This window comes from Pezoporus wallicus, unplaced genomic scaffold, assembly GCF_028554395.1.
Source record: "Pezoporus wallicus isolate ANWC-B61680 ecotype Strahan unplaced genomic scaffold, APGP_CSIRO_Pwel_v1 contig_6364, whole genome shotgun sequence".
NCBI classification, from domain to species: domain Eukaryota; kingdom Metazoa; phylum Chordata; class Aves; order Psittaciformes; family Psittacidae; genus Pezoporus; species Pezoporus wallicus.
The window spans coordinates 64,550-80,657 of record NW_026639198.1 but is presented as its reverse complement, the minus strand read 5'-3'; the positions used below and the strand labels follow the sequence as shown (position 1 = coordinate 80,657).

General features: G+C 53.5%; 2 protein-coding genes and 1 pseudogene across 5 annotated transcripts in view; 2 read left to right on the top strand and 1 right to left on the bottom strand.

Annotated features, from left to right (window-relative positions):
* The first annotated feature begins 2,204 nt into the window (after nt 1-2,204).
* LOC130601674 (C-factor-like) lies at nt 2,205-6,262 on the top strand (annotated as a pseudogene).
* Nucleotides 6,263-6,931: 669 nt separating this feature from the next.
* On the bottom strand, nt 6,932-8,746 carry LOC130601659 (C-factor-like). Its single transcript, XM_057413870.1, is given in 6 exon segments — nt 6,932-7,234; nt 7,358-7,483; nt 7,485-7,517; nt 7,774-7,961; nt 8,140-8,191; nt 8,531-8,746. Coding segments are annotated over 6 exon segments (654 nt in total). The 5' UTR covers nt 8,594-8,746; the 3' UTR covers nt 6,932-7,042.
* Nucleotides 8,747-12,484: 3,738 nt separating this feature from the next.
* Nucleotides 12,485-16,108, top strand: part of ACD (ACD shelterin complex subunit and telomerase recruitment factor) — a 7,904-nt gene continuing 4,280 nt past the window's right edge. For 3 of the 4 annotated variants that reach the window (XM_057413874.1, XM_057413877.1, XM_057413873.1), the window contains exons 1-6: nt 12,485-12,561; nt 13,245-13,374; nt 14,566-14,690; nt 15,288-15,378; nt 15,548-15,627; nt 15,793-15,837. In XM_057413874.1, the coding sequence (XP_057269857.1) occupies nt 13,267-13,374; nt 14,566-14,690; nt 15,288-15,378; nt 15,548-15,627; nt 15,793-15,837 (449 nt within the window). In that variant the 5' untranslated portion in view covers nt 12,485-12,561; nt 13,245-13,266. The remainder of the gene's footprint in view (nt 12,562-13,244; nt 13,375-14,565; nt 14,691-15,287; nt 15,379-15,547; nt 15,628-15,792; nt 15,838-16,108) is intronic. The other variant, XM_057413876.1, reaches the window with a different exon arrangement.

Sequence of the window (16,108 nt, the reverse complement as noted above, 5' to 3'; positions counted from 1 at the left end):
GTCATACATTTGGGGAGTTGATGGGGTAGGGACATGCAATCCAAGGGCACCTAAACAGGGGAGGTGCCATGTTGACAAAAAATTCACTGTGAGGACAGTCATACAGTGAAATGTGGTGGGTGCCACACTGACAAAAAAAAAAATCACTGTCAAGCATTGAAAGTGATTCAGAGAAAACTCCAGGAACAAACACTCCAACAAAGTTTCACGTTGACAAGTTGGTATTCTTTATTGCAGCGCCAGGAGACACGGAGGATAGCTCCTCCTAGCCTGTGTCCCCGTATTGCTACACAGGCAATCCTTACATAGTCCCTGGGCATACATACATATTCATGAGGCTACGGATGAATTACATCATTTTCCAGAAAGTTTCCCCCATGCATATAAAAACGTGGTGGTGGTCGCTGAGGGTCGTTTACTTCTCCCAACAATCTTCATCACTTCTGGCAGTCTTTGAAGCACCAGCTTAATTAACATTACAGACATAGCAATCATCCTGTCCTTTTACTTACCAGTTAGTTTATCTGTGCCCACCCTGGACATCTGCTAGTCCCAGATACTCCCCATCCCCAGGTCCTGTTTTTCTCTCCTGCTTTTCTTACACTTTTTGTACTAAGGTCCTAAGGACCTGAAACTATGTCAACTACCTTCAAGCACCTCAGTTATTTTCCATTACAAAGCCATCAAACTTAAGGTTACTTAGAACTGATTACATTTTGTGCTTTTGTGCCTCCTTGTCTCAAAAGGGAGCTCAGGAAGACTGTGGGGCCCCTGCAGGTTTGTGAGGTCTGGTTCAACCCCTGGCTAACCTGATCTGAAGTCACTGGTGACCCTGCTCCTCCTGAGAGTTCTTGGAGCAGAGTCCTCTCTAACATGAGTGGTCCCCAGGTGCCTCTGCAGTGTTGGGATCTGGTGGCTTGGTGTCCTCTCTTCCCCAGAGCATCCCTTCTGCCCAAGCAGTGGTTCTTGAGCCATGAATATGTCTGTGCTTCTGTCCTTCTTGGCCTTTCTTGCCATCAGTTAGCCCTTTCCAAAGGTTACTTGCACTTGCCTTCCCAGTTCGATGCTGGCCGGCAGCCCTCTTCACTTTATTTTGGTCTCTTTACCAAGGAGCCTGGAAGGAAAAGTGGAAACTCCAGTCCTGTTGGCTCCTAATGGGAATGCAGCTCTGGACGCTGTGTGCACATAGCAGCAGGAGCGGGCAGGTCTGTGCCGCACAATTGCTTGGGCAGATGATTATAGCTTCAGCAATGCCTGCTACAGTGGGTTTGTGTCTAACAGCATCCAAATCCATACCCAGCATGCTTACCTCTCATGGGGGCTGCAGTCTGCCCACCAAGAGGGAAGGAAACATCACTGCTGCTTCCCCTCCATGCTCTGTGTCCCCTGAAAACACACCTTCCAAGTGGGAGCCCCTTCACCATTGCCCAGCTGCTGGTCTGGGTATTTCTTTGGTGACTGTCAGATCTGGAACCACTCAGATACTTGGGGAATAGTCAGCTCTGTCCCCTCCACCAGGCTGAGTGAGGCTGGGCAACAGATGTGTCCCTTTGGGCACATTCAGGTGTGACAGCCCCCTCCCCACTACTTACTTCTTATTTCCTTACCCCCCTTAAACTCAGGTTTCACCAATTCTTCTGTTTCAGCTGAGGCTTTTTACATGGTAGTTCTTAGTTTCTTTTGGCACCTTACCTCTGCCTCCTGAAAATCCATGCCCCCAAGCATGTCTGTGCCACAGGAGCCTTGGCTTTGCAGGCACCTCTTGAGCTAAGGAGCATCCAGCATTGTCCTCCAGGAAGGAGAAGGGTGATGGCTGTGTGCTTGGCGCAGCAGCAGCGGGTGGTCAGGGCTGCAGGGAGCTGAAGATCTTCTCTCCGTGAAAGCATTGGCACCAGTTAAGCTTCCAGTGTCAGAAATGCTCTTCCTGTGCTTCCTGGGCTGGGCTTTGGATTAGCATCCCTGGTTTCAGCCATCCCAAACTCACCCCTCAGACTGGAAGATTACCAGCCACAGTTATGTGGAACTGTTTTCCTATTCCTGGTGGTGTTTCCAAGTGCTTTTCCAAGCTTTTGTTAGAGGTGACAATTCTGCTATTGTTTGCTATTGTTACAGTGCCTCTGGGAGCTGGGGCTTTAGCGGGGAAGGACTGTGTGACACAGGAGCCATCCAGCCCTGTGCGCGGGGTTTTCCTGGCACCCTGGCTGTGCCTGGGGCAGGCGAGGGTCCAGGGCTGCTGCTGGCATCGTCCCTGTCCCCATGGGCGCCTGGAGCCATACGCTGGGCTGTGCCCGGCTCCTCTCCCAGTCCCGCAGTGTGTCACCGCAGGGATGGCGGCGCTGGCTCGCAGCGTCCCGGTGACAGGCTCCAACCGCGGCATCGGGCTGGAGCTCGTGAGGCAGCTCGCTGCCAGCCCCCGGCCCCCGCAGCACATCTTCGCCACATGCCGTGACCCCGGCGGGCCACGAGGGAAGGTCAGTGAAGGTGTGGGACGTGGGGATGGTCCTGAATGGGGCAGGTGGTGGGAATGTGCGGTCCCTGCAGCCTGCCAGCTCACGGCCCTGGCTGGGTTAGTCTGGCACTAGGGACAGGGCTGCTCTGGTGGGGTCTCATAACCCCCAACCCCTAACCTAGCTGGGTGGGATGAGGCTGGAGGAGCAGACATGGTACCTATATCCTCAGACATGGTGCCCGTGTCCTTCTGGCCATGCTCATGGCCAACCAACCCCTTCTCCATAGTGGGATCACCCAGGACAGGGGCAGTGCCTGAGCCCAGCAGTACACTTCTCCTCCTGCCCACAGGGATGCCCTGACCCCAGAGAATAGCTCCACACACTTTGACAAAAGCGAAGCCACCACGGCCCAGCTTGAGCTGGGGTGGCCAGGGAGTTGGGGTGGGAGCAGGGCCGTGCCGCTGGTGACTTCTAACCTCCTCTCTTGCTCCATCACTTTGTTTCCAGGCCCTGAAAGAATTAGCTGCCCAGCACTAATGGACGATGGTTTGATGTTACCAAAAAAAAAAAAAAATCCACCTTTGTGATTGTCTCTCCAATCCAGCAGGCCCATCAGATTAGCACCTGCAAAACACCTGTGTGTGTGAAATGTGCATGGGAGCAAAACCATACTCCAGCATGTCCATACACATGGTTCTAAAGGGCTTGGTGGTGTACTAGGGTTATTAAAAGACAATATATAAAGTTTAATGTTGGTCAAACCAGTCCATTTCAGATCCTGAATGTGTCTAGATGACTCCTTTTAAATCGACAATGGCCACTTCAATGGGGTGAGCACCTGGGAGGGGATGCACTTCCTTAAAAGTAAACCCAAAAGCCAACCACAAACTGAAAAAAATCAGAATCCCAGCCTGGTTTGTGTTGGAAAGCTCCTTAAAGCTCATCCAGTTTCAACCCCTTGCCACAGGCAGGGACACCTTTCACTAGACCAGGTTGCTCCAAGCCCCATCCAGCCTGGCCTTGAACACTGCCAGGGATGGGGCAGCCACAGCTTCTCTGGGCAACCTGTGCCAGGGCCTCAGCACCCTCACAGGGAAGAACTTCTGCCTAAGATCTCATCTCAGTCTCCCTTCTGTCAGGTTAAAGCCATTCCCCCTTGTCCTGTCCCTACAGGCCCTTGTCCAAAGCCCCTCTCCGGGTTTCTTGTAGCTGTTTTAGGCACAGGAAGCTGAACCACTGGAGTTCTCCTCCACTTTGCTTTCTGCCCCAGCAGACACTGTGAACTTGCCCAGCATCCATGGGGCCGTGCGGGCTGTGGGGTCTCATCTGAAGGACCATCTTGAACCTGCCCATCAACAACGCGGGTGTCAGCTCGCACACCATGCTGCACTCTCTGGATTCCCAGGAGATGTTGTGTTTTCCACCAATGCCATTGGGCCCCTCCAGGTTGCCAGGGTACCTTTTGGGTTTCTCCTGCTTGGGGAGATGTTCTCCATGGCAAAGGTGGCTTCTGGGTGGGTTCTGGCTCTCTCAAATGAGTAGAACTGATGAGACAAGACCAGGACCGTGGGTCGCCTCTACCCACCTGAAGGAGCAGGGAGGCAACTCAGCCTATCCCCAGCATCTCCAGTGCTCTGCTGCTCTCTATCTGGAGCTCCTTCCTGCTCTTTCCTTGGGGAAAGGAAAGGCTTGAGCCTGGACCCTCCTTGGGGCATCCTTCCCCTCCCTTGTCCTTCTGCTGGAGGTGTCTCTCCCGTGGTCTGCAACAGAGACCTCCAGGGCGCACCTCAAGCTCGAGGCTTGTCCCATGTTAACAGAGCATCTGTGTCTTTGGCAAGGGATTTCTGCCACTCCTGGAGAAGGCAGCGAAGGGCTCAGGGCAAGAGGGGCTGAGCTGCAGCAGGGCTGCCATCATCAACGTCTCCACCAAGCTGGGCTCCATCGGGCTGTGCGTTGGTGTGCACCAGGCCCCATGTACCCATACCGTGCCAGTGAGGTGAGGAGCCAGGGACAGTGCTGGGGATGCTCTGCATGCCCAGGGCACGTGGAGGGGTCACACACACCCTGCCTGGTTTTCCAAGTGTCAGCTTGGAGACCAAGACAGCAGGACCCAGGACTGAGCCTTTCAAGGAGGTTGTGCCAATGCTGTACCCCACGGCCAGGTCCTATTTCCCACCCTGTGGCTGGGAAAAGTCCCCCTTCCAGCCCACCCATACCCCAGGTCATGCTGGCATGGCACTACTTCTTCCAGGCTGCCCAGAATATGGTGACAAGGTGCTTGGCTGCGGAGCTCCAGGACAGGGGGATCTTGTGCACAGCTATCCATCCTGGCTGGGTGAAGACCGACATGGGAACAGAGAAGGTTCTGGGCTGTGCAGGGTATGGTCAGCAAGACCCCCACTGTGCCTCCAGCTCTCGAGCACTTTGGGATGTTGTGTGATGCTGTGAGCTTTCAGGACCATCTCCCGGTGCAGACAGGCAGCAAGCTACAGTGTGCCAAGTGCACAGATAACCAGCCCTGTCCCTGCAAACCCAGCAAAAACAGCAGAGCTGTGGCAGTAAATAAAATACCCCCATGAGCACTATGGGTGCTGCTCCCCAGGATCATTATAGAATCATAGAATGGTTTGAGTTGGAAAGGACCTTAAAGCTCATCCAGTTCCAACCCCCTACCACAGGCAGGGACACCTTCCACTAGAGCAGTTAAAACAAAGCCAAACCAAAGACACTGCAGCATCCTTCACTGTCAGTGGTGGGCTGAGCCACGGTGTTCGAGAGATGATGGTGACACTACCGGAGATCCGAGGACACCTTTAGTTTTGCAGCTCACCACAAAGCCTCCCTAGCTCTAAAAGTACCCAAAACCACATCTCCTTCAGAGCACTGCCTGTCTGAAGCACCTCTGGGATGTGAGTACACAAGGTCCTTGTGCAGCTGAGAAAGCACACGAGGATTTATCCTTCCTTGCAGAAGCAGCCCTGACACTTACCCACCTGCTGAAACAGGATCCCAGGCATCAACCTGCAGGCAGCTTTTCTTGGCAAGTTCAAGAACCATCCCTCAGGAACATAGAATGGTTTGAACTGGAAGGGACCTTAAAGCTCATCCACTTCCAACCTCCTGCCACAGGGAGGGACACCCTCCACTAGACCAGGTTGCTCCAAGCCCTGTCCAAGCTGGCCTTGAACACTGCCAGGGATGGGGCAGCCACAGCTTCTCTGGGCAACCTGTGCCAGGGCCTCAGCACCCTCACAGGGAAGAACTTCTGCCTAAGATCTACCCTAAATCTCCCCTGTTTCAGTTTAAACCCATTACCCCTTGTCCTATCACTACAGTCCCTAATGAAGAGTCCCTCTCCAGCATCCTTGCAGCCCCCTTCACATGCTAGAAAGCTGCTCTGAGGTCTCCATGCAGCTTCTCTAAAGGTCATCTCTGAAAGCTGGCTGCTTTCCATGCTGGTTACAGCCCATGGCATTGATGCTGCACCTTGTCCCCTCTGCAGGCACCGCGGATGGTGGAGCACAGCATGCGTGGCATCCTGACTGTGCTGGCCAGCCTCTCGCAGGACACTTCCAGAGCCTTCCTCGACTGGGAAGGGACCAGCCTGCCCTGGTAACAGGCAGACGACTGTTGCCTCTTGCCCATGCTGTAGCCTCCTACTCACCAGTTCACCCCTCTGCATGGTCACTCTGCTCACCCTCATGCCAGCGAGATGGGAAGGGTGTGGGAAACAACTTCTTCTCCCTTCCCCACCCCACACGTGGCCCTGCAGTCCCCCTGTGACCCCCACCTCTGTAAACACCGGGAGCTGATGCCTCTTTGTTTTTAATCTGCATCCTCAGCCTCAACCTCCCCACCAACAGCCTGAGCACTGTGTGTCTGTCTGTCCGGCCTCTGACCACAGCATCTCCCAACTGAGGGGAGAAGGCAGCTGCTCCCTGTGCGCCTTGGGGATCTCAGGCAGGGCACACACAACCCTGGGATGTCCCACAACTGGGAAGGGGGAAAAGCAGCCCCATGGATGCTCCAAAGATCTCTCTCCTCCTGGGGCAGGGGCTCTGCCCCAGCTCCGTTGTCAGACACAAGAGACAGCTGTGGGTTGGGTGGGCCACAGTGGGCACAGCAACACACCAGGATAAGGATTTGGGCACCTAGGATGGGGCTGCCCCATATAGCTGTCAGCAGACAGCAAAGCTGGTGGCTCTTGGCAGGGATTTATTGAGGATGTGGGGTGGGTGGGAGCAGCAGCACAGGGCCCAGCTGCCAGAATCCAGGCTGGCGTCTCACCAGGGAACAACATTCCCTTCCCAGTCCAGGAAGGTGCCGGTCTCCTCAAAAAGAAGGAGAGGAGAGCACCTTCAGCATCCCTTGTAGTCTCTCATGCACTGTCACTGGGGACTGTGGGGCCATGCCTGAGACCTGGCTAAGGCTGCCCTGGAGCAGGGTAAGTTGCTGTTCAAGGACAAAGGGAAAGCCACCAGCAGGGCACTGAGCAGGGAGTCAAGAGGACGGGGGTACCAGGCACCCAGTACCAAGGCAGGGGGAGATGCCCCGGCAGCAATGGGACAGGCAGGGAGGTCATGGTCAGGAGCTCAGAGCAGCAGCTCGCTCCCATGAAGAATGAGCACAGGGGCTCTGGTTGACCAGCCATGGTGAAACTCCAACTGGTGTCCTGGAGAGCTCCCCAAGTCAGTCTGCACCCATCCAGGGTGGAGAGCAGCACAGAGGACACCATCTTCCTTGTACATCAAGGACTGGAACTTGGTCAGCATGTTCAGAGCAGCCTGCAGCAGACAGGGCAGGGATGGCAGTGGAGGACAAGGGTGTCAGCAAGGGGTCACGTGCAGACCCCATGGCAGGGACAGGGCAGGGGAAGCAAATCTGTCCCCAGTACAGCATGGTGGTACCTTGCTGCAGCGGTATGAGACAATCTGCATTAGATCCCAACCAGCAGGAAAAGAGATGGAAACTCCGTGACTGGACATATTGATGATGGCTGCCTTGCTGCAGCTCAGCAGTGAGCCAGGGCTGTCCCTGGGCAGCCTTCTTCAGCAAGGGCAGGAAGCCCTGCAGGGAGAAAGAGACAAAAGCACACATGGAGGTGGCACAGGGGACAGGACCAGCTCCTTCCACAGCGGTCAGCGCCGGCACCAGCACTGGAGCATCCTTCCTTCTCTTCCCACTGCCCCAGCCCACCAGGCTCCAGCTTCTGTGCTCCAGCCCACAGCTCCACAAGCTTCTCATCACATGGAGCAGGGGCAGGACCCCTCCCACCAGTCTTTGGTGCTGCCACGGGACAGCTCAGCTTGGGCGAGGGTCTCACCTGGCCCATCAACAAGGGCCCAATCGTGTTGGTGGTGTAAACGTGGGTCATGTCCTCCAGTGTCTCCTTATCAAGTGTATTCAATATCGCCATTCCTGCATTGTTGATGAGGAGGGTGAGCCCCGAGTCCCCCAAGCGCTCTCCGACTTGGGCTGCAGCCGCTTTGATGCTGGCAGGGTCGGTGACTTCTGCAGAGCCGACACAGGGAGCTCAGACCCTCACATCCTGGCTTGGAGATGGTAGCACTGGTGTCCCCAGAGGAACGGCTGCCTCCCAGCTCTGGGTGCACAGCACCAGAGCACTCGCCAGGTCTGTGGTGCTGGGCAGAGAGGGGAACCGGGGCAGGAACCGGCTCGGGGCACCTACCGAGCGGGATGATGACCAGGTTTCGGTGCCTGGAGGCCAAACGCTGCAGCTCCTGCAGGAGAGGGGGTCGTGTGGGCATGGAAGGGCAGGAGGGGCTGCGCACAGGCTCAGCCTTCCCCAGGCACAGTTCGTGTTGCTACGGCTCCATCCCTGCTTCGCCTCGCACCCAGCTCCCTGCTCCAGCTCCTGCCGACGGATGGTGAGCGCTCCATGCCTCCTGCTCACACCAGGGGCCACTGTCCCCTCAGCACATCCCATGCACGGACAGTGCCACCGTGTCCCACCCCTGCCCTGTGCCACCGGTGCTGGAGCCCTTCCTTGGCAAAGCCCCTGCCTGCTCCAGCCTGTGCCCCGTCCCCAGCAGCGCCCGCTGCGTCCAGCCCAGCTTCACCTGCGCCCGCTGCTCCGTGGGGGCCCGACAGGCTGCAAAGACCCACTGGGGGGGGGTTGGCATCCCCAGGAAGTGCTGGACCAGCCCCAGGCTGATGCCCCGGTTGGCCCCAGTCACCAGCACTGAGTGGATCCGAAGCCCTGAAGTGCTGCTCTGTCACTACTGCACTGCTCTCACCCTGACTCCGCAGTTGCTTTTTGCTACTGGGTTATCTCACTTTTTCCCATGAGGGCTTGCATCAGCCCTTGCCTCTAGGAAATTCTCGGCCTGTACCCCATTTTTTTTTGGCCACGGTCCATATCCATGGTCCACCTTTACCAGCAGCCAAGGAATGACACAGAAGGAGCAGAGTATCCTGCCCAGGCAGGGAGTGCCCTGGGCAGGATACCTGGAAAGCTGCCCTTTGTACCTTCCCTGCTCCACCACATGTCCTGCTTTCCTGTGCCGAGATGCCCCTTGCCATTGGCACCATCCTTCATGGGACACAAGGCTCTGTCCCTCCCGTTGCCCCATGTCAGCCAGGCAAGAGTGACAGGCTGACCCCACGCAGTGCACTTTGTTGGCCTTAACTTGTGGAACACCAAAGGCAGGGTGGGGATGGAGCAGTTGGGACATGTGAGTGTCCCTTCACCCTAGTGGTGGGGTTCTGGTTGAAGAAACCAGCACCCCACTAGCACTGCTTGGAAATCCTCATGAGCAACCCCTGAGGGTCTGCTCTATCACAGCTGTAGTATTTACGTGGTGAAGGTCACAGAAGGATAAAATTTAGTTTCCTCCCCCAGGGCACACACAAGAGATGAGAGATACCCAATCCCAGGGTAGTCCCAGCTCATTCCTGCAGCAGTGAGGCAGTGATGGACTGATTTCCCAGCTGCTTTCCAAGGAAAATATATGACTAGTGGTACAGGAGTGTCAGGACAGGCCTGAAGATCCACCATGAGCTCCGGCTGTGCTTAAAGTCAATTGAGAAGCACCACATGCTCGTCTCCATAGGCTGATGAACATCCATGAGCATCCCATGGTGGTTCCTGCTCTCAGACTCTGCACAGACCATTTGTAATAGCAGAATCACAGACTGGTTTGGATGGGAAGGGTTCTGAAAGCTCACCCAGTTCCAACCCCCTGCCACAGGCAGGAACACCTTCCACTAGAGCAGGTTGCTCCAAGCCCCGTCCAGCCTGGCCTTGAACACTGCCAGGGATGGAACATTCATAACTTCTCAGGAGATATATTTACGCTAGTTAGGAGATGTTCTCTAGGTCATTAAGACTATTAACAGCAGCAGAGCAGGCAGGTGACTGCCTGGGGAGAGCCTGGGGCTGCTCAGCACTGTTGAAGCCAGAGCGGAGGGAAGAAATGTGAAAACAAGCAAGTGTTGCAGAGGTGGTTTGGCATCACGTGTGAGCCACTGATTGGGAAGCGACAACAGAATGTCAGACAAACAACAGGGAAAAGAGGGTGTGTGCCCAGGAAAAGCCTGGAAGATGAGGAGCCTGCTGTGTGCTGGGGCTGTGGATAGACAGGGATGGGAACAGGGATGGGGATGGAGTTGAAGATGTAGATCTGATTGTGGATGCAAATACGAATACAAGTCAGGGTGGGGCTGGGAATGTGGATGGTGTTGGGGGTGCTCTTAAGAGTTGGGAATGCAAGTAAGGAGGGAGATGCTGTTGGGGATGTAGACAAGGATGGAGATACAGATGTGGATGGAGCTGGGGATGCAGATGGGGATAGGTCTGGAGATGCAAATAGGAATGGGAATAGGAATGGTGATGGAGTTGGGGATGCAGATGTGAGCAGGGCTAGGTATGCAGACAGGGATGGGTGTGTGGATAAGGTTAAGGATACAGATGGGGATAGGGTTACAAACAGGGATAGTGATGGGGATGCAGACGTGAATGGTCTGATAAACACATAAATGTATTGGCTTTCGCAAATCATACGTGTTGCTATATGGATATAACTGTATGAGTTCACAAAGTTTGCTAAAGACACAAGATTAGACAGTAAGTTGAAAATGGCGAGAACTCTTGAGCAAAATGGAGTCACAGCAAAAGAACTGGTAAAGGTAAAAGAAAAGTGTGTGTGTGGTGCTGGTGGGGGACACATACACTGATACGAGGAAAGCTAGTGTCTGGAAAACATAGGGTTAAAGTACTTTTAGCTTAACTGAGGTTGAAGATAAAGAACAATGTTTGTGTTGTAAGTCTGTGGTGACGTAACAGGATTTAGTGGCCCTGCTAAACATGAATGAATGATTTCACACCATCCGTCTACTTACCAGTTAGTTTAGAGACAGAGCCTCCCAAACATCTGCTAGCTTGGGATACCCCTTGTCTGCCTGTCCTGTTTTGCCTGCAATAAATTTTGCAGGAAGGTCACACTGTTCTAAATCTTTGCCAGTGTGATAAATGTGGGGGTTGGAATGTACTGAAACTGTCAGAGACCATGGGAAGGAGGAACTACAGCAGGCAATTAAGAGTGACCCATCCCTGACTGGTACTTGGAAGATGCTGGAACTGGCAAGGCACAAGGACGTTGGAACTGGAAAGAGGATGTCGATAGGAAAATCAGGTAGACCTTTCACCTATGTAACCGCAAGGCAAGCACAGATGTACTTGGCTAATTGCTTGGAAGCATATAAATATCGTGTAATCTTTGCAATAAATGATCCAGCTTGCACTCTACCTCTGGGTCTGTGCCTCCGAACTCACACATAAACACATAAATGTATTGGTTTTCGCAAATCATAGGTGTGGTTATGTGGATATAACTGTACCAGTTTACAATAACAGAAACAAAGCTCGCTAAAGACACAAGATTAGACAACAAGTTAAAAAGGGCCAGAACTGTTGAGCAAAACGGAGTCACATAGCAAAAGAATTTGTAAAGGCAAAAGGAAGGAGGGGACGGGCCAGGAAGACTCGATATAAGAAAATCTAGTGCCTGGAGAACATAGAGTTAAAGCACTTTTTAGCTTAACTTAGGTTGTGGAAAGAGAGCAGTGTTTATGTTGTAAGTCTGTGGAATGTAGTGGCCCCCCTAAACATGAGTTAATTGTTTCACACTAGTCTTTGAAAGTATCTTTAGCCTTAAAGAGGAATGTTTGTGTTGTAAGCCTGTGATGAGACAACGGGATTTAGCGGCCCCACTAAACATGAATGAGTTATTTCACACCATCCTTCTAGTTATCAGTTAAGAGACAGAGCCTCCCAAACATCTGCTAGCTTGGGATGCTCCTCGTCTGCCTATCCTGCAATCAATTTTGCAGGAAGGTCACGCTGTTTTAAATCTTTGCCAGCTATCAGAAGAATTACAGATATGGCCGGTTTCAGGTAGTTGTGTGGTTACTGGGGCGTCCGACTGTGCCAAAGGTGAAAAGTACGCCGCGAGGAAGGCTGCTTACGTCATCCTCAAGACCCCCGCCCACAGTCACCGGAGAGCAGTTGCAGACGCCAAGAGGAGGAGGCTTATGATAGGAAGTTCCGGGAGTTAGTTATAATATTCCCTGCCTATACGTGGGAATTATGAATATGCATGTCACTAATGCAATAGGGAAAGTATATAAACCTGTAACAAATGCTAATCGCTTGTGCCTCTGGCTACGGTCATGCGCCCAGCGCTGGGGCTTTTGCTTCGTTGACCTTGCCCCTCAATAAAACTCTGATATTTCGTTTAGAGGAGTGAGTTCGTATTTCACAAAGGGAGGGAACGGCGGACATGCACGCGGACGCGGACCACCATACCGACGCACCTGCGCAACTGGGTGCGGATGGTAGAAGGAGGGCGCCGGGCTGCGGAAGGGGAAGTGGCGCGCTCGGAGGCGCCCCGCCCCGTTTCCTGTTTCCGGGTCGCGGACCGGGTTCCGCTTGGCGCGCAGGGCAACGGTGGCGGCGGCGGCTGGAGCCGCGCTGGGGGGGCCGTAAGGACAGAGGGGACCTCACCAACCCTGCCCCTGCCCGTGCCCTCTGCATGGTCCTCCTCCAGCAAAGCGTGTCCCCTGCCCGCGTTCGCGGTTAGGACAGTGACCGGTAAGTTCTGGACACAGGAAAATAACTACTGGTGAGGATGATCAGCTGTATGGGGAGAGCTGGAAAATAAGCTGTCCTGACCTGGCGGGAAACTGGCAAAAGGCTAGGAGTGGGTGCTGCAGGACGCGCTTCCCCACGGCAGCGCATCTTCCCCGTGATTCGGAGAGCTCTCCCGGAACTCGACTGCAAAGCTGAAGTTGACGAGTATTCTTTACTGCGGCGCCGGGAGACATGGGGGATAGCTCCTCCTAGCGTGTCTCATCCTAGCATCAACCCGGCTGTGATTACATTGTCCTTAAACATACATATTCATTAGATTACATACCTTACATCATACTCCTGGAGAATTCTTCCCGCATACGCAATAAAATGTGGTAGTGGGCTTTGGGACCCCTGGTGGTTATTTCTTCATCACTTTGTTTCAGGATCGTTGTCATATCAGTAACCACCAGGTGGTTCTGGCAAAGCTTATCGAAGCTAACAAAGCCTAACAGCCCTATTCTTCAATCAACCCCATTTTTCACCCAGCACAGCTCTCTTAGAATGGGTGTCCAGCTTGGGGCTGGATTGGAGCCATTTCTTGGGGTTGTGGCTGTAATTGAGGTGCAAAATCACTACTGGGATGATGGAGCTTTGCTGTGTCCTGCTCTTGATGATTTGGTGCCTCTTCCCTTGTCTCTCAGGTTTGTGTACAAGAACAAGAATATGGCTTCTCCTAAAGTCTACACCCTGCAGCCTTGGGTCAACAACCTCCTCCTGAATTACGAACAGATGGATCTCAGTGAGAATCTCCTGGCTGGGCAGGTGCTGCGGGTGAGTATTGAGAGGGACTAAAGTGCTCCAACATCTGAAATCCTAATTCCTGGAAGGGTTCAGCGGTTCCCGGTTTGGTGTCTGTTTGGGTGACCCTTCCTCCTCGGAATCCCTCATTTTCAGTTGGAGGAGCTTTGATTTGCCCATTTTTGGCAGCTTTCTCTAACTTCTGCACCTCTGGTAGGTATGACCTGCTTTCATCTGAAATGTCTGTGGTCGCCAAGCTCATCTTTCCTCCTAGCCTCACACTCACAGGCTGCCTTGCCTTCTTCCTCCTCCTCTTTGCATCTCTTCCTTCCTTGTACCATGCCAGTTGATGGGTGGCCCTGACAGTAAGTAACATGAAGTAGAACTTCTTCCCTGTGAGGGTGGTTAGGCCCTAGTGCAGGGTGCCCGGAGAAGCTGTGGCTGCCCCATCCCTGGCAGTGTTCAAGGCCAGGTTGGACGGGGCTTGGAGCAACCTGGTCTATCAGAAGGTGTCCCTTCCTGAGGCAGGGGGTTGGAACTGGATGACTTTTAATGTCCCTTCCAACCCAAACCAGTCTGGGATTGTATGATTCTATGATGGATTAATCTTTTTAGCTTGGTGGGAAGCTATGAAAGACCATATGCACACCATTTATAAATGAAGGTGGCACTCTTATATGATGGTATATGTCTTTTCACATTCCTTCTTTGTGCATCATGTTCCAGCGTCACCAGTCAGGTGGATGACGTATGTGATGTCTGTGACCAAGTTGTAGGCAGGTACCAGGAGAAGCCTATTGCTGGAGGGACTGGAACAGGCCAGGACTGATCCACAGCTCCCAGCCCATAGAACAGGCAGGTTTGAGATCTGGAGGAGCAGTTTAGTACTTCCCTTAGGGGTTGTTTTGACCCAGTATGGACATGGTTTAATACAGGCTCAGGGTTGCTACACCATTCAGAAGGGAACAGCTGTCGTGATACTACTGTTTACTGCTGCTCTGTCTCCCTGTGCTGGGCAGAAGAGCATGTGTCCCCAACCTGCCCAGAGCCTTTTTGCCTGGATTCTTGCTGCTGGTTTGGGTAAAAACCACTTGGCTTCATAGTGGCTGGTGACCTTCCTTCCCAAGACTCTGGACTTTCAGCCAGGCTTGTGTGTCCTGGCCTTGTTCACAGGGAAGTACGTAAGTGACATTTCTTTTTCTCCCTTCCTCAATCTCTTCATAGGTCTTGTGTGACTCAACTGTGCCAGGCCAACCTGAGGCTGTCCAAGATGCTGTCCTGCAGGTCTCAGATGGGTCCTACTACATCCGTGTGGTCATTGCAGCCGAAGCTCTGCAGTCAGAGAAAAAGTGCGTTCCACCATGCCTAGGCTGTGGCTGGGACAGTGGTTCTCCACAGCTGCTAGTGGGGCTTATGCCTGGCATTGTTTCAGGTTGTGTTAAGCAAAAGCAATCATAGGGTGGGAAGTCTGCATGAAAGAGCTGCCAAGGGAGGGAAACCAGAAGACTGATGCTCGGTGCTCTGGTTTTGGCGGGCTGGGATGGGCAGGGGGTGATGGCAGAAGCTGCGGTGCACATGTAGATGTGACTAGAAAGGACTAAAGAGCCTGTGGATTTTGTGAAAGGAACCAGAGCATTAACATGGGAGCTTGGGCTGCTTCTTCATCAGTTTTCCCTAGAGCCAAGGATAAGCAGCAAGGAATAAATTGCAGGAGCCAGGAGCCCTTGGTCCTTGACGCTCATGCTGGGGTGTGTTCCAGCATAAATCCTAGAATAATCTGGGTTAGAAGGGACCTTCAAAGCTCATGTAGTGCAACCCCTATCTGATTGTCTCATCCATGCCCTGATGTAGTTGGTGTAACTGCTGGGGCAGCTCCTCTGTGTGTCTGGATGATCCAGCTCCGTTCTTCATCTCTCCAAGATGTTCCTGCTCTGCTCTTTTTCTAGCACCCACACGCAAATCAGACTTCCCAGCCTCATTTGCAGAATTATTGTCTTACAGAAGTACACAGTGTGTTTCCAGGAGGAAGCCAGGCCGGTGAGTTCTCTTATGAGTGGAAGCAACTTATTCCTGGCTTCCTGCATACTTACCTGCTCCCAGGAGATGGAGGCAGGTGATGGGTGGCCTTTCTTCTCTCTCCTGAGCTGGGGCAGGAGGGAGCAGGGCTGGGACTGCAGGTGACTCATGGGCTCTGTTTTCCCCTCAGGAGGACTGTGAGTTCTACCTCCGGGTCCAGAAGTTCATCGTGCTGCCCATAGAGAAGCTGAGGTTGGAGTCATCTGACGGGTACAGTGGGGAGCTTGGCGCCGGGGGGGCTTCTTCAACCCACTGGGAGTCCTGTTGTGACCTGGTTGTGGTGGGGACTTTCTGCTCTTTGAAAGGGGAGTTATCTCCATTGCAAGCTGTGAAGGATTCAAAGGGAATTGGTAACTGGCTTCTCTCTTACTGCAGGAACAAGGAGCCTTCTGTGATGCAGAAGGTAAAGAAGCTCTGGCTGTAAGTATGGGCTCGCCACTGCTGGGGAGCATATCCAGGTACCATGACAAGAGCATGGTTCTGGCTGAGGCTTTTGCAGCCTGGCAAGGGCAGGTTTAGTTTATGGCAGCTGATGGATAACCTAGCACAGGATGTGACGGAGCCACGTAGACCATGCAGAGGGCTCTCCATCCCCAGCCTCTTCTTCTGAGCTGGGAAGAAACACCTGTAGGAAACTTGTTCCTCCCAGCCATGGGCTGCGTGGCTGGGTAGGTGAGCCCCACACAGCTCA